The sequence below is a fragment of the Trachurus japonicus genome, chromosome 14 (assembly GCF_045865225.1).
Source record: "Trachurus japonicus isolate A0001 chromosome 14, Traja_1.0".
Lineage (NCBI taxonomy): Eukaryota > Metazoa > Chordata > Actinopteri > Carangiformes > Carangidae > Trachurus > Trachurus japonicus.
The window spans coordinates 8,929,938-8,952,281 of record NC_140920.1 but is presented as its reverse complement, the minus strand read 5'-3'; the positions used below and the strand labels follow the sequence as shown (position 1 = coordinate 8,952,281).

The following is a 22,344-nucleotide window of genomic DNA, read 5'->3' as shown; positions in this document are numbered from 1 at the left end:
GGGCCCAGCTGCTGCCCACAAACCAACTGTACTGTATACCAATTCTTTACAGTGACTCGATTTAGTGTTGAAAACCTCTTCCTCTGACGCTTCCGAGGTTTATGTAACATAAACACATATACAGAGGGTGTAGAGGTTGTATCTATACTGTGAGTGTTATGTGCTCTTACCCTGGGGTCCTTCTGTAAGAACGTGTGTGGGACGGCTCCCGGTCTCGTGGACACATCCAGTGGATTAGAGGTCTAGAGAGCAGCAGACAGACGCACATCAAAAAAAAAACAAGATTCTCTGTAAATAACTCCTATTTTCTGTTTGTCTTTCTGTGGGTGGGTGTGCGGTGGTGTGTCGCTGTGCGTTTTTATTTTTATTTTTATGTTTTTTACCTTGGGCTGAAAGGCGCCCTGCAGCGAGCCGAAGGGCCCGGTCGGCGGGATGACGGGGGGAAGGCCAGACATGGCCGGTGGGTAGGAGTGGAAGAGCTGAGGAAGAAAAGAGGAAAGAGGAGGAGTGAGGATGGTTTTGGACCGGCGATGAGATGCAAACGGGTTACAGTGACGGATGAGCAACGTTCACAATCAGAATTTTCCATGACGGCGGCGATGGCGGGGCGATGGGGGGGAAGTTTCAGACGATTGCCTACATGTTTCAAGAACTGAGAGTTTATAAAATATTCCCTGCTCATTCCCATTGGATTTAAATAAGGGAAAACACTCCTTTGATATGAAAACTAGAGTGTTGTAATACAAGCAATATGCGTGTAAACCAAACAAGTGCTCAAGGCCTCCATAAAATTATCCAGAAGAGAAAGATGTGTAATCAACTACTCAGTGTAATTGTTCTTGTCAATCATATTAGCCTTAGTGGAATTAGAGAATGTTTTTCATTTTCAACTCGCACGCTCGCCTCCATTTATTCATGGATGCTGCAACAAAATTATTTAAAGCCAGAATGAATTATTAGAAGCTCTGGAGGCTATGCTGCAAGGTTTTAAAATGCAACTTGTGTTTCCCTGTGCATCATGTTTTACGACATCACTAAGTTTATAGAGAGGAAACGGCTCCAGGGAATTTGCAGCTACCGATAATAAGACGGAGGAAATCCTGAGAGTCAGAAATGAAGTGCTTAAAAACAATCTACCGACACTCTGTAATGTCTGTTTGACTCTGAATGCAAATACATGATTTATCTGATATTAAAATCTTCATCTTAGCTTTGAGGGGCAGTTTAAAGAAAAGGCTTTCTAATGCAAGTGTGTGGAAGCTTCACCAAACGTGGCGAGAGTGAGAGGCAGATGCTTGAAGTCCTCTTTAGTGATTAATATTGAGCAAGCTGTTTAATCATTTTATACAGACCTTGTCTAAATACTTTTTTATTGTCTGTTTGGTTTGATTTTTTGTAATTGTTGTTTGATATTAAAAATATGCTAATCTAAATCTAAGGGTGTATACAAACATGTTTAATGTGTCCTGATATAGTGTTATGTCTTTGTTATTCTTCTATACACATCAATAAAGATATGAAACAGAAATATTGAGCAAGCCACTGCTGTTAGCAGACAAATACAAATGCAAGAGTAGTCAGCAAGACAAAGCTATAATATTCCTCTGGTAATGATGCATCTGTATAATGCAGCCATTGTCTCCTTCTGTATTAATTTCTATGCACAATCATTTCTTTGTTTCATGCATGCACAATAAATCTTGTGCTCCTCCAAGGTCTAAGAATCCACTATTGTTTCATTAATCACAACATTTGCTGCAGATGAAGGGTGAGATGGTACAACTAGGATTCTTACAGTGTCTATTTAGAAGAGGATGAACGTCCACCACAAACACATACACACACACAGACACACAAACTAGCATTGACTGGAATGGTAATGGGCGAGCAGCTGAGTGCTCTGCAGGCAGATAGTAGTATGCAGTAGGGAAACTCACGCTGTGTCTGTAGAAGGGGTCGACTTTTGTTGGGTATTTTTCAAACTGTAGGAGAAATGAAAACAGAGGTAAGTACAAATAGATAAAGAAGACATGACAGGGTTCATAAACATTTGACATTTTGTTTTTCCAGACCCTAATTTCCAGACTTCTCGGTAAAAAAACAAAATCAAATAATTTGTGACATTTGAGTAATCAGATGGATATCATGTAATTAAATTATGCAGTTAATCGTTTGTTTTCATTATTCTGAATTGCATGCCATTATGTCACCAAATGAGACTGTAGCTAACAGCACATACACAAAATAATTAACCCATATAACTTCACATGAGACCAAACCCAGATAAGTTTTAAGATAAATATGTTTCCATACAATAGTTTCAATTTTCCATACTTTTCCATACTTGCTGACATGATAACCTTCACATGCACACTGGTCGTTTCAGGCCAACACAGAATACATCACAAACTGTTTTTTACGACTAGTAGCATGGTGACAGACTGAGGTTATGTTTACAGATGTCGACCGGTTGTCAGAGCTCTGCCGCTTCCCAAACTACAACGTTTTTATCCTCCCATTTTCACGACCGTGTGAAGACCTTCTAAACCGAGCACGGACTCTGTGTCTCATTTGGTCTCCTTTTAGTGGTGCAGCACAAGCTCAGGGCGAATATTTCCCCAGTCAAGACTAAACACTGCAACCATAAAGAGGCTTTTTATGGCCTCATTAGCTGTCAGAGGCTTCGCCGTGCTGCCTTTGAGGTATCATCAGAGCCAAGCAAACTCTCTGTGGGCTAGGCAGTTACGGACGTGTGTGTATTGATGCGAGTTTTAGGTTCAGCCACCCATTGCCTGTGGTCTCCCCCAACAAACAGCGGGGCTCTTAACATGAGGCATTTGCCAGTAATAAAAACCCTCAAACAGGACCAAATGATGTCATTAAATTCAGAATGAATTAAGTGTATTATGTTCTGAGAGCTGGCTCTGAACTTAACATGCTTTGGGCAAGTTATTGCCAATTTAGAAAATAACGGCGTTCTAGTCTGGAGTCCCGCCGTATGCCAGAGAAAACACTAGAAAAGGCTTTCTGGGAGAATAAAGGCATCATTGTGGTGCGGACGGACACACATGGTCATCGTTGAAAGGCCGCCATAGAAGCTCACAGGTCCCTGCAGTGTGCTGCTCACACACATGTCACTTGTAAAATCTTCACTCTCACACCCACAGAGTGAAAACACAGCCACGCCAACGCCTCTGCACATTTTAAAGTCATTATTAGACATAAAATCTTTTGTTTATCCCTCTCCGACCCCAACACAGTTGCGTTCTACTTATCCTCACATTTCTGGCAGGGGTACGCACCATGGGCGGTGCTGGGGTGGGCATGATGGCGTGGGGAAAGGGCGTGAAGGTGTGCTGGTGGGTGTGCTGGTGGGTGTGTTGGTGCTGATGCTGGTGCTGATGCTGGTGCTGGTGGAACTCAGTGCGCAGGTAGGGCGGGGGGCCCAGCGAGGCGCCGCGGTCGGCGCTTTGGGAGGCCAGGAAACGGGTGTTGAGCTCCTGGCGCAGAAGGTCTTGCTCTGGAGGAAGTAGAAGCAAGAGGGTTAGGGTTAGGACTGGGCTGGTTTAATGGGCGGTGGTGGTGGAGACAGTTGAGAGTTGTTGTAACTCTGAATACCCATAAGAAGCCATTGTGTAAGGTTTTACTCTTGCATTTTGTTGTGGTAGAAAAAAAACCTTCTATCTAACCTTCGTCTTGTGTTAGCTTTCTGCTACCATCTATGGTGTGCAGGTCAGTTTTGACCCGTGTTTTAAAATCAGCTGTAAAACACACTAAAAACATTTTTTTTTTCATCCAATTTGTTTTTCTTCTCTTGGTTACATTGTTAGGCTTCCTTATCCATGAAAATATTGGTTTCAATATTTTTTGGTGTGGGCTCCTGGGCCTTTTTTTGTCAGTCTACCCCTTGTCTTCAGTTGAACCTTCCTCTTGTCAGCTTTCTGCTACCATCTATGGTGTTAGGGTCCGTTTTGAGTCTTAAATCAGCTGTAAAACACACTAAAACAATTATTTATCATCCCATTTGTTTCTCATCTCTTGGTTACATTGTTAGGCTTCCTTATCCATGAAAAGGTTGGTTTTGCACTTATGATTTCATGATTTCAAGTCAAAAAGCCTTGATGCTATAAACAAATCTAGGTGGTACTTTTATGCATTTAAAACCTGAAAACGGGTCACTGGTGAAGAGAAGGGCTAAACATGAAAAGTAACTATCCTTGACTCTGTAATTAAGACATATTCTAGTTAATTTAATTACATTTAAATTAAAATATTCCCCATCTTGCCAGGTCCTGCTGGAAGCCATCAAAACCCCCTGGAGGGAGCACAGTGTGTAACCATGTCAGAGTTAAGTTATGTGTTTTTAAAAAATGAAAGAATAAAGAAGGGGAAGAAACAAGCAGGAAATGACTGTTATTATCAGCGTGTCATTTCAAATTTGAGCGAGGCTCAAGATGATTAGAAATGTCTGAGTGCTGGAACTGTCAAATGTTGTGATTTGCTACGCTACAGCCCCTCTGAGAGAACAACATCTGTTGTTCTAATAACCTCTGCACAGCCTGTGGAGAAAGAATGGATTTCAAGTAATCACAGGCTTTTCTTCTAAATTCAACAAAACCTGCCTTGAGAGATTATGTCTCCTCCTGAGTAACCTTATCCTTCCTATTCCACAGTGACTCGCTACAATATTTTCTGCATTCATTTCAAGCTTTATTGGGCTGGGAGCCGGGGTGGAATTTTCTCTTCATAAAAATTTCATTAGTATCTTTTGAACAAAATCCAGCTCGCTCCGTTCCGTATTGACCAAATTGATTTCTCGCACATGAACACCATTCCAGGTGAAAATGGAAGTTCTTGGAACGCCGCTGAAGGCGAGCTCCCTCCCCCTTCTCTCCCCCTCCCGCACTGACCCTGACATTTAGTTTGACAGCGCTGCGCGGAAATGTGCACGGGGTCTGTAATCGCTTTTGCTATGTGGTCTGACTGACTCGCCGGTGGATATTACTGGGTGTGTGAGAATCGATCAATCAGAGCGTGACAGACAGTGTGAACTTGAACTGTCCGCACGACTGTAAACACACACAAAACCCCGGGCATGGAGTACATGTGGATAATCTTGGACTTGGTTGCTTGTTTCTTTAAATAATTACCAGAGCAACATTCTGTCGGTCCATCTGTCTCCACATCTCAACCGCTTCAAAATCAAACGCTGCTCGGAAACGATTCCCTGTTCACTCTGGTGTGTCTCCACCAGCATGGCAACAGCCGTGATGCAACGACCGGCTAAAATAAGACTCGCCTTTTGTTTTTCTTTTTTAATCCTGCTGTCCTCCTGGGTCAAGGGAGGAAGGATGAAAGGGAAAGAAGGAAAGAAGGACGAAGGGATAGAAGGAAGGAAGGAAGGAAGGAAGGACGAAGGGATAGAAGGAAGGAAGGAAGGAAGGATAAAGGGAAAGAAGGACGGAAGGAAGGAAGGAAGGAAGGAAGGAAGGAAGGAAGGAAGGACTATCCTAAATGGCACTAGCAATGAACTGCTCTCAATTTCTCTTTTTTTTTTCTTTTCTCTTCTCTTTCTATTTATTTATTGTATGATTAATTGTGTTTTAACTGTTTCCTTATTTAACTGTGTTTTTAATGAAATATGTATCTCTTTCACGGTGAGCCGAAGACAATTTTCCACGATGGTGGACAATAAAGTTTTATTGTATTGTCTTGTATTGTATTGTAAAGAAGGAAGGAAGGCAGGAAGGACGAAGGAAAGGAAGGAAGGAAGGAAAGATACATGGAGGGAGGGAGGGAACAGATTGGGTCAACTGGATCAAAAGAGGAAGGAAGAAAAAGTAAGGACAAAGGGAAAGAAGGAAGGAAAGAAGCAAGGGAAAAGGGATTGTGGAAAGAAGGAAGAGAGAAAGGAAGGAAAGAAGGAAGGATGGAGGAAGTGAACAGATTGGGTCAGTTTGACCCAGAAGGACAACAGGAGGGTTAATTAACGTCGGGCCTGAATGAGCGGTGCTGTGCCGCCACGCCACTGGGGGGCAGTGTGGGCCGGGGACGCCTGCCCTGCCCTGTAGCCATGGTTACCTGAGTAGGCGGCGCTCCCAGCGGCGGGGTGTCCGGGTCCTGGCAGCGTGCTCGACGTCAGTGGCGGTGGTGGAGGCAAGGCTGCTGGAGGAGCGAACATATTGGGGTGATGTGGGTGAGGCGAGGACTGCAAGGCAGGGGGGAAGCCGTGGGGGGAGCTGCTCTGGTTCGCTGCCAAGGGCAACGGGAAGGGTGAGGCTGCTGCTGCTGCTGCTGCTGCTGCTGCAGGAGGAGCTGCAGGGTGGTGGGGGAGGTGGAAGGAGGGACCGGGGGGCCCGTGGGGCTTGGTGCCCGGTGTGCTGCTCCTGCTGCTGCTGCTGTGGAAAGAGACAGAGAGAGTCAAGTAGTCAAGTAGTTTATTTGTCCCAACTTGGCAATTTGGTTGCAGTCTAGGTGTTTAAAAACATAAAAACATACATTCCAACACATACATACAACACCTCAATAGATATCTAAAAACACACACAATAATTCAACAAAAGGCAAATTTCAGGTTAAAGCAGTAGTAAGCGATCCGGTCGTTTTGGCTAATGCTGCGTTCCAGGCAGCTTCAAGTCACAACTTACGACTTTGTAGCGTTCCAGGCAACCCACTCGTGTTTTTCCGACCTGTTTTACCTGTGAAAGTCACTATAACGGCCACTCGTAACTTCCAACCCGTGAACTTGTACCAGATCGAACTGGTACGACTTCACAGGTCGGAAAAACACGAGTTACGGGTTGCCTTGAACGCACCATAACGTCTTGTCAGCCGATGGAGTTAGTAGCCCCCGCCCTCGTCATGGATCTATCGGTCCTCGTCCCTACGTCACCACATTCAGGCGCATCCCTTGGCTGCACACACAGCCCTTCATGCCGTTCTCTCTCCTCATTGGATAAAACTTGTAGGATACGAGAAAAGTTTTCTCCTCGGCTCAGAGCAGAGCAGAGTGACTGACAGATCCGTGTTTCGGTCCAAACACTCTATGTAAGTGATTGGTGTCGGAAGATATAACTATTTAAGACTTATATTAACACAAAAATATTGCTTACTTCTGCTTTAAGTGCCAACCACATAGATCCCCAACATCAGCATCAACAACATCATCATCGTCGTCAATATCAAACTCATCGTCACCATCGTCACCATCATCGTTCAACCAGATTGAGCTCCCTAATGGAAGTGGGGATGAACGAATGTCTGTACCTGTTCTTTTTCACCCTAGGGGCACATAGTGGCACACCAGATGGTAGCCAGACATACTCAGAGCTAAGAGGATGGGTACCGTCTAAACAGATACTCCTAGCTTTCCTCACTACTTGCTTTAAACAATTCACATCAACAAACTGAGTCCCCACAATCTTGCTAGCAACCTTCACAATACCCTGTAGGGCATTTTTATGTTTAATTCCAAGGTTGCCATACCAGCAAATAATAGAAAAAGAAATGACAGATTCGATAAAGGATCTGTAGAACACAGTCATTAAGGTCTTACCGACTTGAAATGCAGCTAATTTTAACAAAAAAGGCGCTGCTGGCCTTTCTTACATAGCGCTTCTGTGACAGGAGGGGTATGGAGAAAGGAGCCAGGTTAGGCCAGGTGTGATCACTCTGAATTAACACTTGTTCCTCCACACCCTTTAATCTCCATCTGCTCCCAAGTTCAATTCCCAGCGCTGGTTTTTTTTCACACTTCAACTGTCCTCCATTTACAAGCGCCTCCCTACAGTACTGTACGTCTCTCTTGTGGCTTCACAGAATCCAGGGCAAACACACGAACGATCCGCGAAAAAAAAAAACACACCACATACTGCAGGCAGCACCCTCAGATACACACAAAACCACCGCTGGCACACACATACACATACACAACACAAGCAGCAGCAGCATCTGTCTTTGAACAGCCTCTGTTAAGGCACTTCCTCCTCCTCCAGAGCCAGGTAGCGAACATGTGCATCGGAAATGGGATGAGAGGGTGTATGCATGTGTAAGCAAACAGTCTTTTGTAGTGTGTGTGGGTTTTTCCCCCCGGGGGCGCAGCAGCCAGCAGCCACAGAGCCCTGCGTCTCCACAGCTCCGGCGCACAAAGCCTAAAAGCTCATTTGCAGCGCTCGCTCTTTGCTGTGGGCCCCGGCCCGTGATTATTCACAGCGGGTGCCAGGCCCTGCTGGCGCACTGGCAGACTGGCAGGGCCTGGCACAGAGAGTGGGAGGCTAAGCCAAGTCCTAAGAGCCCGTGAGGCAGAGCTGTTGTCGGGACTGAGTGGGTTCTGAAGGAGCTCTGCTGGAGTCCTGGAGTCTTAAATTAATGAAGAGTCTCGCAGGCCTCAGTGCATCTCTCTCCACAGATATATAGGACACAACAACACACTAAGCTTAGCCTTGCTCTGGCTTCTATTGTTGTTATTTTTAATCAGATGAAAAATTACCGCGATGATGGTGTATTTGAACGTACAAAGTGGAGCTCCACTGAGGATTCTTCGTAACAGCCCTCGGAAGAACATTACGACTTTCCTCTTGGTCTCTCCTGCTTAAATAACCTCTCATCAGTAAAATAAAAACAATACAGCGCTGATTCAAGGTGAAACCCCACACCACTGCACACATAATGCTTGTATAACTGATGTGGGGGGTGGAATCTGCACCGAGCCCCAGTGACAATGTGGGTGGCTAATAAATCACAGGCACTCAGGGAGCAGTGTGGCCCTTTTACTTCTCTGTTAATAGTCGAAGCCACTGTGTTTGGCTCGGGGACTTAAAGCGCAGCCTGATAGCAATTTACATACTGGTACTGTAGTAGGGCATCATGGGAACTATTCAGCCCAAAAGTTAGGACGGAAGTGTACGAGCTTTTGTCCGCCGCACTGCTGCAATTTTGTGCGTCAGACCATGTGAGGACATCAGACACAAAACTTTGGGCCTGTCCCAATATGCACACTAGGTCACACTTGGGCACTTGGCGTGCGCGTTCATGGGCTTAGTGTCAGTGTGCAAGTGTGTCTCATTTCTCCAACGACCAAAAGTGCAGCGCGCTTGATTTGCACTTTACCCACACTTACGGTAAGACTGCATCCGAGCGGTATTTGGCCAAGTATAAATCCCACAATGCACCATGGAGAAGTCTGCCGTCACGGGGAGCTACAAGCCACGTTTGGGAAATTCCATTGAATGAATTTCAAATTGACTTTCAAATTGACTTTCTATCTTATAATTATGACTTTTTAACATCATATTTTATATAGATCATGCTCTGTTCATGTTTTTTTTTCGTTTTTCTTGTTTGTTTTATTTAGGCTACTTACAGAGTTGGGCTTACACATTTATGATTTGAATCTTGCGCATAGAGACACTTTGTATGTCCATCCGGTGGCCCTGCTACATTCAGCAGCCCTCTTTCTTTCTTTTTTGTGTCATTGTCATGTGAGCTACTGGACTAATTTGAATTTCCCTCCTAGGGATGAATAAAGTATTCTCTACTCTACTCTACTCTACTTTACTTTTGTAGTAGATGAGACTGTGATCCAGCAGCACTGTTTATTAAAACTGTTGCTGTGAGTGTGTGTCGTAGTTGAGCAAGTGTGCACAATGGCACAAGCTGCAAAACATGCTTGCACACTGTATGCAAATATACGTTCCGCCAGCAAAACGTCACCAAAGTGTGTGCGTAACCAAGCGCACTGAGCCAAGTGTGGAGAAATGGGACATCACCAACTTTCTCCTGATGAAGTGAGTGTGTGTGAGGTTGTCGGGTGTGTTTTCCGTACCTGTGACCGTTGAGGTTGAGGCCGTTGTAGGCGGACAGCGGCCGGGGGTGGCAGCGCGACGGCGGCCGGTGGGGCCCGGCCTGGCTGGGGTGCTGCTGGTGGGGGTGGTGGTGGGTGGGGAGCGCGGGCGACGGCGGGTGCGGGTGGAGGCTGGGCGTGGGCGGCGGCCGCGGGTGAGACAGCAGATCAGGCTGGTGCTGCTGCTGCTGGTGCTGGGGCCGGGGAGGGGGGGGCGGCGAGGGCTCTTGGCCCTGGGCGAGAGGCAGGGCTGCGGGCGTGGGAGGCCTGGGGAGAGCCTCGGAGCGGGGGGGCGGGTGTGTCGAGGCCGGGGGGGCCGGGGCGCCGGCGCCGTTCGCCTGGGTCCAGTGAGGGGACGGGGGCCGGGGGACGGACGGCTGCGCCTGAGGCTGGGGCAGAGGGGGGGCTTGGTGGGGGGCGGGCAAAGGCTGGTCAGGGGTGCTGCTGGGTGCAGGGGGTGGGGGCTCCCTGCAGCTCTCCTGGCTCCGCTCTTGACTGCGCTCTAGGCCTGACACCTTGAGGAGGCCGGGGCCGTGAGGCTCCTGGCTGCCATTGGTGGAGAGCACATCGATGCCAAAATCAGGAACTGTGAAACAAAGAGAAACACTGTGTGAACAAAAAGTGCACGTCCAATAACAATTCTTAGTTTTTAAAATGGTGGTTCATCAAAACACCCTGTATGATCATAAATACATCAAGCACAGGGGGAGATCTGAGGACAAAGATGAAGTCAAAGAGGAGATGATGATGATGATGATGATGTGTGAGCTGCAGGCCTTCTCCAAGCTGTTGCTTTTGCCTCTGTGGTGCACTTTGAACTGAGAGAACGACTCATACACTGACACACACACACTTTTTCCTACTCTTGCAGCTGAAACTGGCCAGCTGCAGTTTACAGTGTTGCCAGCACAAGCACCTCCCTCCTCCCTCCCTCCGCAGCCCTTTGACGCAGCCTTTAGCACCATCTCCAAGGAGAAACTACCCATTTGAAAGGTGTTTTTCTTGTTCAGGCTGAAATCAGTTTGTATTATACACAAGATATATTTCCAAGGTTAATATTTTGTTGGATATCAGAGCTTCCAATTTCAGGACATGTTAAATATATTCTGGTCAAATGGGTACAGACTTTTCTGCATGTACCATAGCATTACAGATCTAATGCATACACATAGACTGTAGCTGGGTTGTGCATATATTTACATAGTGGACAAATGTCAGGTTGTCTTCCATCTGTTTTACAAGTGAAAACTACATGGTAATGCTTGAATTATATTTTCCATATAGAGTATGTTCATTGTCTCATGCTAACTATCTTGAGAATGATGATGGCTCGTGCATATTACAGGACAGTGCAGGGTAAAATATTCATTAATTCACTTTTGCATGTGGCGTGAAGGACAGCTGCACATTAGCTTACTGTCTGATAAGATAAGGATTAGTTTTGTGGACTTTCAGTAATTGCCAAAAAACAGCAATTACCTGCCATTAAAAGCCCTGGGTGGACTCCATTATGTCCAAAGTGTGAATTAATCCAAAGAATGAAAAGCGACTGCTGTACAATGTTGAAGTCACACAGAACAATAGCTAATAAGCTCCATCCAGGGTATTTCTCTGCAGGGACCTCCTCCTACAGAACAAAGTGCTCAGAAACCAGTCGGCTTTGCTGCTCCAGAGGCAGAGAGGCTCATGGGGGATGACAGTGCATACAAAAACTGTAATTAACTCTCCCCAAGCCTCACGGGGGTTTAGGGACAGGAGCGAGGGCTCCTCCTCCTCCTCCCCCCTTAGTGAAGCCAGCTAAATCCTTTACCTGCCAAAGAGGTGTAGATGGGGCCCGGGTCCCCTGGGCAGAGACAGCAGCGTGCTCTGCAGAGCTGCAGCCTGTCACAGCGGGCCTCCGTCTCATTGACACACTGCTCCCTCTGGACCGACTCCAGAGGGAGCTGAGGCTGAGCAAACAGGGCCGTGTGGGAAGAACGTCCGTCCATTAACATTAAAATGCTAAGCTAGGTATTAGCAGCCCCCAGGTGCATGTGATATTGCACTTCGGGGTCAGAGGAGGTAATTCCTCGAGCAAGATCACGATCAATATCACCAATAACAGCTGTTGACTCCTGCTCTATGTGGGTGAGCTTAACTGGGACATCTGCCAGCCTGTCAGGAGACAAAAGGCAGCCCTTTGGCAGGTTCAAGTGTTTGTCTAATTCTCTCTGTTAGCCGTCTTTGGGCAAGCACAATGAAGAAAAGTCCCCACATCACGCAGAGACACACACGTCAATTCTCGAAAGCTAACCGACCCTTACATAGACACACTATCTCTCTGGCAGCGCTACTGTTCAACCTTCATGTGCGTCAATAAAGAAGAAAGGCCCAGCAGCAGCAGCCCTTAAATCCATCTCCCTCATCCATGTCAGTCTTCTTCACTTACAAATGCTATTACCGGTCAAGAGAGACTGCTGCTGGCAAACAACTCCACCGCAGCAGACGGCAGAGGAGAAAATTCCCAATTCACAAGTCTCCTGCTGCACCTCTGAGTCCCCGAGGTCCACGGCTTGTTTTGAGAATGTGCTAACATGCTAAAAAGAAGGTGTCTATTCTGGTCATAATGAAGACTCCAGGGCCGGGCGGAGCGGGGGAAGAAGAGAAGAGGAGTATACACCAGTTTCCCTCCCGAGAGGGTTCATTTGCCAGTCTTCTTCATCCCTGGAAACAAATAAGCGCAATTCCCGCTTGGCTTACTCAAAATGTGGAGCCCTGCTGTTTCTCAACATTTCAGTAGTGTTGTGGTTTTCTAACTAGCACACGCTGCTCGCTGGAGCATCACAGCAGAGAAAGAGGCCTGTGGGTGTGTGTGGGTTAGTTGGGGAGGCAAAAGCTAGAGGCCAGATTTAAGAAGTAAACGGGGTATAGGAGGGTTTTTTTTGAGGGTCATCTGTCTGTGTGTGTGTGTATGTGTGTGTGCGCTCGTCTGTGTGCATGCACAGGAAAGCCAATTATTAAGGCTGGATGTCTGGGGACCCGGTGTGGGGCTTAGGGGGATAACTCATTATCCCTGGGTGAGCCGTCTCCTACTGTTCAGTGTATTAGCTGCACACACCAGCACTCCTGATTTGTGTCTCTCCACATGCTAAAAGCGACACTGCAGCATGTAATCATTAGACGGGCTACAACTCTGATCTAGCTGAACTGAATCTAATATGATAACATCATATAACACAGTATGACGAATGCAGATTAAAACTCTGCCCTTTAGAAGTTTTACGAGGATTAAAAAAACAAAAAAAAAATGGAATAAGACATCAGACAAGAGACGTTGACTGTCTGCACGCCTCCTTCCTGCTGTGTTTCACCTTTGTTGTTATTGTCCTGCAGTGGAGCACAGCTCATTAGTAGCATGCAGCTGTATTTACTGTTAGCATTTCTTTAATGTGCTGCTAATATCACATTGAGCCTGCATGGCTAATAGACCTGTGTATCTGGTTGGTTAATGGTCCTTCATCAGCAAGACATTTGGATCGGTGCAGTCACACGAGAGACAAATGGCTCAGCTCGTTGCACCAATGTTTGCACTCGGCGCTGATCTGTAGAGAGGGAGTGACAGGAGGCCTGGCAAAGTGAGATGCATGACATTAGGTTGTTTAATATGGTGTTAGGTCATTACCGCAGTACATAAGGGGATTAATTTAGCATATTATATTTCAATGTCACCACTAGATACAACCTGGCCCATATAAATGATTAACAAACAAGCACCAACATCATCATCTTTTAAAAGCTCAACTGGCAGCTCAGCACCTGTCCTTTTGAAAAATACATTAGTGCCCAACTCGAGCCAAAACTACTTTGCTAATCTCTCTCTGTTTTTTCTCTCCAGCTCATGTCAGCGTGTGGGTGGATATGACGGCCTCCACCTGGACCTGGAGGCAAACAGCAAACGGATGCCCACCGGGGCCTAAGCGACATTTTCCGAGCTTCTGTCCATTGCCGTCACTCCCTTCTGTCACATCCTCCTCAAAATAGCACCTCGACACATTCTAAACCCTCGCACTCATTTATGGGATTTCATCCAGGCAGGGGTCACATAGCTCCAATCATGCAAAACCAACAACCTAACACATAGCAGCAGAACACGAGACTGACAGCTGAGCCTCGACCACGGCCGTGCACCCGGCAGAGGTGAAACGCAGCGAGGGCTTGAGAGCGACAAGTTAATGCTATGTGTTTCAGAGAGGAAGCAGCTGTAAGGCCAAATAATGGATGCTCCATTTTTCTTGTAAACTGACTCATGTTTCAGATTGTTTACTTCTTGTCATAAACATACAGAAAAAAAGATTACCAGCTTAAAAAAAACAAAAAAAAATTACCAAAATGGAGGAGCCACCACCGACCAGGGCGCTGTGTGCAACATGTGTCACGTCAAACTGGTCCAACACTAACACACTGGATCCGCAAACAAATGACGGCAGATGGCATCCGCTTTACTCGACTGGTCATGCAACTTAAGTAAACAGTATATTTTATGATGCATAAGAATATGCACACACAATAATGATCTGCCACCAGATTGTATCATCACTTAAGATGATGTAGTGGAGTAAAATACAGTTTATATCATGTAAATAATGTACATTACATGAAGATTAGTGGGCAGGAATAATAATATTATTAACTCAAAAAAGTATAATCGACAAATTTAGACCATGGCCTAGTAGGCCTACCAATCTGTAATTTATCACTACATCTGTGCCTGTGACCTTAGCCTCATTAAACTGAAGACACAACAGAACCAAAGATAGTAGGAGAGTTAATGCCTTGAACAATAGCCATTTGCACTTGCACATCTCTATTTACAACAGCCAGACGGTCATAAATAGAAGGTTGAGAGTCACTGTACTGGAGGCTGTGACAGCTGCTCCACTGTTGAGAGCTTCTAGGAAACAGGTGCTAATGGGGAGGGAGGGAGGGAGGGAGGGAGGGAGGGAGTCTGCTCTTCATTATGGACTCGAGGGCAACAGATGATGCAATGACAGGTAACCTCCAGGTGCTGATTGCAGGTTTGTCCTGTATCGGTGTCACGCAGGTTTGCTGTTGCGAGCATTATTAGTTTATTAGCCCGACGCGGTATGTTGATGGGAACATCATCGATTCGGTCATAAACAAAGTACTAGACAAACTAAAAAAGTTGACCTCACGATGAAATGGTAGACTTTGCTCTTCAGAAAAGTCGAAGTCATTAACATTCATCCTCTCTGGGAACCATGCATGTCTGTATCGGATTCCCTGGTAATCCATCTAATGGTTGTGTTGACATGTGACTATAAACAAAAACTGTCAACCTGATGATGTTGCTAAAGGAAAACAAAGTTTTAGGTTTTACCCTTTAGAGACTATGAATGTTTCCAATTCCATGGTAAACCCTTCAAACAATCTGGATAAGTAATGGACCAATTAACCACCACTGGTATCTGAAGAGCCACACCTGTAGTGTAGCTAAGGAGCATACAGCATACTAGCATTCAATTCTGTATTGGATTACTATATTTAATGTACTGGTTGTTAATTCTACAGTGGTTTTTTTATATTGACAGTCCAGAAACTGTCAATGTGGATGACAACTGTAGGCGGCAGACAGCTAGTATCACTGTATCTGTGGCCTAGAATAAAACAAACCTTTCTCAGGACAAGCGTTGACATCTGCAAAACCCAGAGGTGTCTGTCACAGCTGACAGAGACCTTCAAAGCTGCACTCATTCACCGTCTCCCCTGCAGTGAGCGACGTTTTTCTGCCCTTATCCTGTTCCCTGTCAGTTGACAGTCAGTCAGTGGTGTCGTGCCCAACACTTTTCAAAGATCACATTTGCTTTTCCAGAGGCAACAACACTTCAGCCAACACAGTGTTTTTGCTGAAAACTGCACTGCCGTGGTACAGGTGAATCATATGATTAATTTGGTGCAGAGATATTTTTTTTGAGAACTGAGGGCTGAAGAGTCTGGAGTGGAGTCGCAACAAATAAACAATGGTTGTGTTGTTGGACAGAGGCTGTGTTTTTCTGCCCCTCACTTTGTCTTCTTTCCTCGAGTCGACACACATCATCCAGCCTCTCCTCAGAAAACAGAAACACAAACAGAGAGAGGCAGACTGTTTGCTCAAGTTGAATCAATTAAAATGCACAACTGTGCCGAACAAGGATTCATGGCCCTCATTGAAAATTCCATCTTGCATTGGTATGTCTCAGTAAACATTAATTACAATCAGGATCTCCCTCTGTTCTGGGCTGGGCATTTAGAAGCAGGCGGAATAAAATCCCCTTTAAAAAAATAAAAAAAAAACAGTCCCCAGTTATGCAGAATGTTTTAAGAGACAATTTTGCCTCAGGCCTCAGTCTGGAAACCATTTCGTCTGTGCACAAAAAAGGAAAAAGAAAACACCGCAAACTCGCTCCTCTTCTGTCTACATATTTTGTTTGACAACAAAATTAGAGTTGTAATTGAGCAGCAAGTGTTGACAGTGGTCTGACCTCCAGTGTGGTTTAGACACCATATGTTCCCCCCAAAGAACTCCTCGGTGAGCGACCGGGCTGTGTTTATTTGTTCTTAATGAAGACTGCAGTCGCATTAATAGCAGAGATTTTTTAACAGAGCCCCCCCCCTCCTTCCCTCCCACACACACAGAGGAGAACAATAAATATAGCAGACCGCTAGTTTCTGTCACTGACGTATGCTCATAAAAGCCTCGGTGTCAGGGCTGAACCGCTAAACCAACACACAACGGCATCTTTCCTCTTTCTCCTCCTGTGTTTGTCTTTACAAAAAAAAAAAAATCACCGGTTTACAATGTACAGCTACACAGCTACCCCCAGATGGATATCACACATGTGAAACGCACAATGTTCTCACACTCAGGAGAGCCTGTCTTCCTCGGTGGAATACCCTGGGGTTCATATTAGTGGATGACATCTGAGCTCAACTCCCATGTCTGCGGGACTAGAAGGTGTTTTGAAATCCCTGATGTGCTAATACCCCCTCTCTCTGGTGCCCAAAGTGGCGACAGTCTATGAAGCCTGTGTCTGCACATTAACCAAAGGATTCATTTCCTCATCTGCAGAGACGCCACCCCACAATGCACCTCTACGGAGGATTTATGTGCCTGTCAGTCTGGCCGTGGATGTGTGTGGTTAATTCCTTATTTCCCTGCTATGCTAAAAGCTGCAGGCTAATAATATGTTGAGCAGTGTAATGTGGAGAAGAGGAGCGACCGTACACCTGCACTCCAGAAGCTGGAAAGTGTCGCTGACCTTCAGGGAAGCTTTGTCCCTGATCTCATCTCCGCAGCCTCCAGAGACGCTCCACTCTGTTAGCTCCTTTCTTTAGCTCTGAAGACTTTAAAGGTACATTGTGTAGAAATTACTCCCATCTAGCATTGCGGTTGTATATCGCAAGCAACTCAATCGTATTTTTCATGCTGCATTCATGTGAAATTGGGCAGACAGCAGACGGACGACAGCTGCTGCACATAATGGCATTAACAAGCCTCCATGTAAACAAGTGGTCCATCAGCACGAGGCAAAACAATACACTTTCTCTCGACTTCTGTGACTAAAATGACATCTTTAAAGCAGAAATAAGCAATCCGGTGGTTTTGGCTAACTTCTTGTCAGCCGATGGAGTTAGCAGTCCCCGCCCTCGTCCCTACGTCACCACATTCACGCGCATCCCTTGGCTGCACACACAGAGAGGACCGCCCCTTTATGCCGTTCTCTCTCCTCATTGGATAAAGGTTGTAGGATACAAGGAAAGTTTTCTCCTCGGCTTACAGCAGAGCAAAAGACTGACAGACCCGTGTCTCAGACCAAACACTCTATATAAGTGATTGCTGTCGGAAGATATAACTATTTAAGACTTATATTAACACAAATATTCCACTTACTTCTGCTTTAACAACATTGGTTTCTCTAAGAGCAGCCCCCCACCGCCCCCTCTTCTCTCTTTACGTCTCCAGAGTGTCGCTGCACCTCACAGCAACGAGTTCACAGCACACAGGCATGTGTGTTGGACATGCCCCAGATGGGAGCTTTGGGGGGCGATGGCGCTGCTGCTGCTGTGCTGGGGCCTGACAATGATGGACGCTCCCCTGCTGGCCCTCCCAGACTCTCCGTCATGTCAGCAACTCTCTAAAGCCGGAGCTGGGGGGGGGGGGGTGTTGGGTTACGCAGCCTGGACATCCTGCCGTGTGGAGGGTCTTGGACTGGAGCTGTTTTATTAGCGCTAGACTCCCAGGGGTGGTTGCATGGGGAAGGGGAGTGGGAGGCTAAACAGAATTAAAGGTGGGGGGGGGGGGTTGGGTTGAGGTGGGGCAGGCCAACTATTCTGGCTGTGAGAGCATGACATGTGTAGTCTTTCAGTGAGAATACCACAGTGTGCTGATATCATTTCACAGTAACACAAACCGCTGCTTTAACAAGTGGTGATTGAGCAAAAGGCCAAAAGCAGGCGGGGGGAGCTGTTAAGCCCCCCTCTCTTAACATCTATATTTCATGCCTGTCTCATTTGGTTTATGAATTTTGTATTACGAGTTGTGAAGCCAAAGCGAGCAGCGTGTATGTAAATATAAATAGTGTGCGTATAGGCGGTGATGTCATGGCCTATGTGAGTGTGAGCGAAGGCGAAACCACGCGGCGGCAACAAACCACCGACTCCTCTTCTAAGACAGACTGTCTGCGAGGCGAGCGACTGTGATCTTTCTTCTGTCAAATGGTAGCAATCTGGGTTAATTGGCCTCAGTAAACCACTGAACGTTCTGAGCTCTTCTGACAGATGCGAGGCAATAGAGGAGAGCGGCTGCCAGACCAGACCAGACCAGACCGCAGAGAACAAGCACTTACACATGTTTACAGTACAACAGAGACAAATACAAGAGTGACAGGAAAAGAGAGAAAGTCGCTCTCCCCCCCCCTCCCGCCCCGTGCGTCTCCTACCTTCGCTAGTATCCATCCGTGTCCCATTCATTCATACTCTGTCTGGTAGCAGCAAAGTGTTCTGTCTCCTCTCTCTCCAGTCATATTGAAGCCATTTACTAACAGAGAGCTGCAGCGACAACACTCTTCCACCCACAGTAGCTCTGATTACAGATACTCCTGTAATGGCTCTTAACTGCTCCCTGCGTCTCACTCTTCTCACCCCACCAGCATGTGGAAAATCTGCTGCCTTGCTGCTTAGACAGCTCCTGGAGGGGGCCTAAATGTTTGGACACCTTCCTTCCTTCCCCCATCCTTGCCCCCCCCCCCTCCAAAAAGCACCATCACCGTCTTTACGTGCACATGAGGATGTAGCGGTTTGGGATTGGCGGCCAGCAGTGTCTCATTTCCAGCTCTCTACCCCCCTTTAGAGAACAAATCTTTATATATCCCTGAGGGTGTGAGGTCAGACTGGAGGGACCGTAACGGGAGAAGAGTCGGGTCAGGGACTCGATGACGGGCATGCTGGCACAGGTGACTGCGGAGAAGAAGGGATGGGTGGAAAAGCCAGCCAAGGGGCCAAGGGGGGGTGGGGAAGGGGCTTTGCAGAGCAGGGCAGCCCTCAGGGGGGACACTTGTTGCCCGCGGGCTGACAGATCCTCTGCAGGTTTGGCTGTCATGCCCAGGCTCACTGAAGCTTTGAAATAACAGCAGCGTGTAATGAGGATCTATCCAGTCAGTCAGTCAGTCAGTCCATAGCGATCGGTCAGCGGGCGGCGAGCAGCGAGCAGCAGCGCACACACAATGACACACAATGGTGTAAAGCTACACTCGGAGACAACAAGGCAGCTGCTGCGGAGCGAGCCAGACCGCTTGACCTGAAACATGTCACATGTACATAAGCCAGCTGATGGGACTTCTCACAACAGGCCCAGATATCTCTACTAGTGAGGAGTGACAAATGGTGGATGTAGGCAGCCAATGTGGATTTTTTTCTTCTTTTCTGCTGCTTCTCGTGCTTGTTGGATCCTAGAGACACACATACACAGTGACGGGGGGCTGCTGAGGGGCCCACAGCACCGGCGTACATGTCAGCATCTCTCCTCCTCAACCAGCCATGAAACCTCTGTCAGTCCTTTGCCAGTTCAGCCTCACAGTGCTGTGAATATTTTACAAACATCACAGTATTTTGAAGACTGCAGGGGGAAACACCATGTCACCAGTGTTGTTAGTGTTACACATGGTGCAACGATGCACACACACACCTCCGATGATCATTATAAATTATTTACTGAGTTGATTTACAAGAAAAGCATTATGTTTTTGTCACTATGCTACAGTTAGATGGTTTCCCACCTGCACATGAAACATCATCAGACCGTATGGCGCCTGTCCATTGTTGTATGTAACTGCTCTGCCAAGATGGAGGCTCAATCATTCAAACACTGCTCTATAAGTGCTGCTATAGTGCTCAGACTGCTGCTTGGTGAAAGCAACAACAACAGAACAACTTTGTATCATTCTGTGTACAAACCTTCACAGCTGAAAGGCCACAAATGAAGTGTGTCATCAACTCCTGCTTCAGGCTGGAAAATAGAGCTGTGTGTGTGTCCTATCTTTTCTGTGTCAGTCTGACTCGCACATACTGTAGGGATGTCACGATTATACATTTTCTTGGTACGATTATTGCCAGAGAAATAATCACGGTACTATGATTATCACAATTATTATGCACTAATTAATTTCACAACTCTATGAATGTGTAAAATCAAATATAGTCAAAATATAATTACATTACTCATTGTTTACACAAAATATTTCAAGTATTTATCAATATATGACCAATTATTAATCCCCCAGGGGAAAATGTTTACGTTTATTTTAATCGTTTTTTGTTTTGTTTTGCTTTTTTTTTTTTTTAATTAAAAATGACAGGCTAACATTTAATTTCCTACCAATTCAATGTTACGTTAGTTAAATGGACCAGTATCTGAGCATTTACCTTTATTTTTGCACACATCTGCCGATGAGGTTCCAACATCATCTTTTAATTTCCTACCAATTCAATGTTACGTTAGTTAAATGGACCAGTATCTGAGCATTTACCTTTATTTTTGCACACATCTGCCGATGAGGTTCCAACATCATCTTTTTGGGAAAGTAACGGTATTTAGGAATCTTTACGATGAATTAATTGTGGTGTTTAATACCACGATTAATTATGAAAACAAGTAATCGTGACATCCCAACTCGCACAGGAGGAGTGTGAGTACGTTGGTCTGCTGATTCTGATGAATCACTAAACTGAGACTTAGAGCGAGCAGTTTAAAATCAACTGGATCTGAGAAGACTGAGAGTTGAGGCTGTGTGTGTGTGTGTCAGTGTGTCGCTCCTCGCTGCCTGGTACTGCAACACGTGTTTCATGTCGGTCACTGTGGCGGCTCAGGAAACAATAGACAATCGTCACTTGAACCGACTCACTTCAAACACAGACATGCTGAAGTCTCAGTCGTAGTCACATGCTCATAAAAAAACCCACACTCACTCATAAACACCTACAACTTTCTCATTCACCCCCCCAACTCCCACACCCCACACCCCCAAACCCCAACCACACCCACACCCACAGAGAACACTCTACCAGTCAACAGGTCCAAATGCCACCCTAGTTGAGGTACATGTAGCTACTGCAGCTCTCTGTCCGCTCGGCTCAGTGTTGACCTGTCCTCCATGAAGACTTGTCAGCCTGTCAGCCGGGCCAAGTGGACTGTACCAAACCGGCCCGTGGGGGTGTTTATTAATTGCACACTTGGCTTCAGCGAGGTGACAGACAGCCTTGGCTCTCTCTCCTCTTGCTTCTCTCTAGACTCTCCAATTGCATCAAGGGGTGTTGACACTCTGCTCATCCATTGTGTCAAGTGGAAAAAGCCCCTCTTTTCCTTTTCTATTGCCTCTGTCTGCTCTTTCCTCTCTCTCTCTCTCTCCGCCGTCTCTCCTGGGCCGGGAGGCAGAGAATGGGAGTGACTGGCTCGCAGCAATAAGCAGAGTGACAGCTCGGGCTGACACACTGACACCACCGTGATTTCACCAGGGAGAGAGACATAGAGGGGCTGGAAAGAGAAATCTGTCCCCAGGGAGTCATCAGTCCGGGCCTCTTTCACTCTTTTTCAAATGGGGCCAACTGGTTTTTACACACATCCATGCCGCACATACCTGGCTGCTTGCGAGGATCAGATTCAACGCAGCCTGCGCCGGGTGTTAAAACTCATTCCAGAGGGGGTAATAGCTCGAATGCACGGATCAGATATCTGAGGATCTCATGAAGTATCAATTTGCATGTAGCCTTTTCTCTTTTTAAGACTTCGCTGGCCTTACAGAAGCTGCTGATGTGTCTACGTGCATGAGTGTGCGAGAGCGTCAAGTGCTGTCTCATTACCCCCGCGCTCGGGTTTCACTGCAGTTGGATTAGCGGGACACCCGAGGCAGAAACAAAGCTGTTAATGGCCGTCTCTCTCCCTCTCTCCCATCCACTCGTACTTTCATCCCTCC

General features: G+C 46.4%; 1 protein-coding gene across 4 annotated transcripts in view; it reads right to left on the bottom strand.

The window, feature by feature from the left end:
* The window catches only part of auts2a (activator of transcription and developmental regulator AUTS2 a), a 326,493-nt gene that overhangs the window by 7,480 nt on the left and 296,669 nt on the right, over nt 1-22,344 (bottom strand). For 2 of the 4 annotated variants that reach the window (XM_085797320.1, XM_085797319.1), the window contains exons 7-12: nt 9,824-10,427; nt 6,082-6,392; nt 3,282-3,520; nt 1,938-1,982; nt 384-479; nt 171-242 (exon numbers count right to left, since the gene is read on the bottom strand). In XM_085797320.1, coding sequence (XP_085653446.1) covers nt 171-242; nt 384-479; nt 1,938-1,982; nt 3,282-3,520; nt 6,082-6,392; nt 9,824-10,427 — 1,367 coding nt within the window. Of the gene's footprint in view, nt 1-170; nt 243-383; nt 480-1,937; nt 1,983-3,281; nt 3,521-6,081; nt 6,396-9,823; nt 10,428-22,344 lie in introns of all 4 variants that reach the window. The other 2 variants (XM_085797321.1, XM_085797318.1) reach the window with 1 other exon arrangement.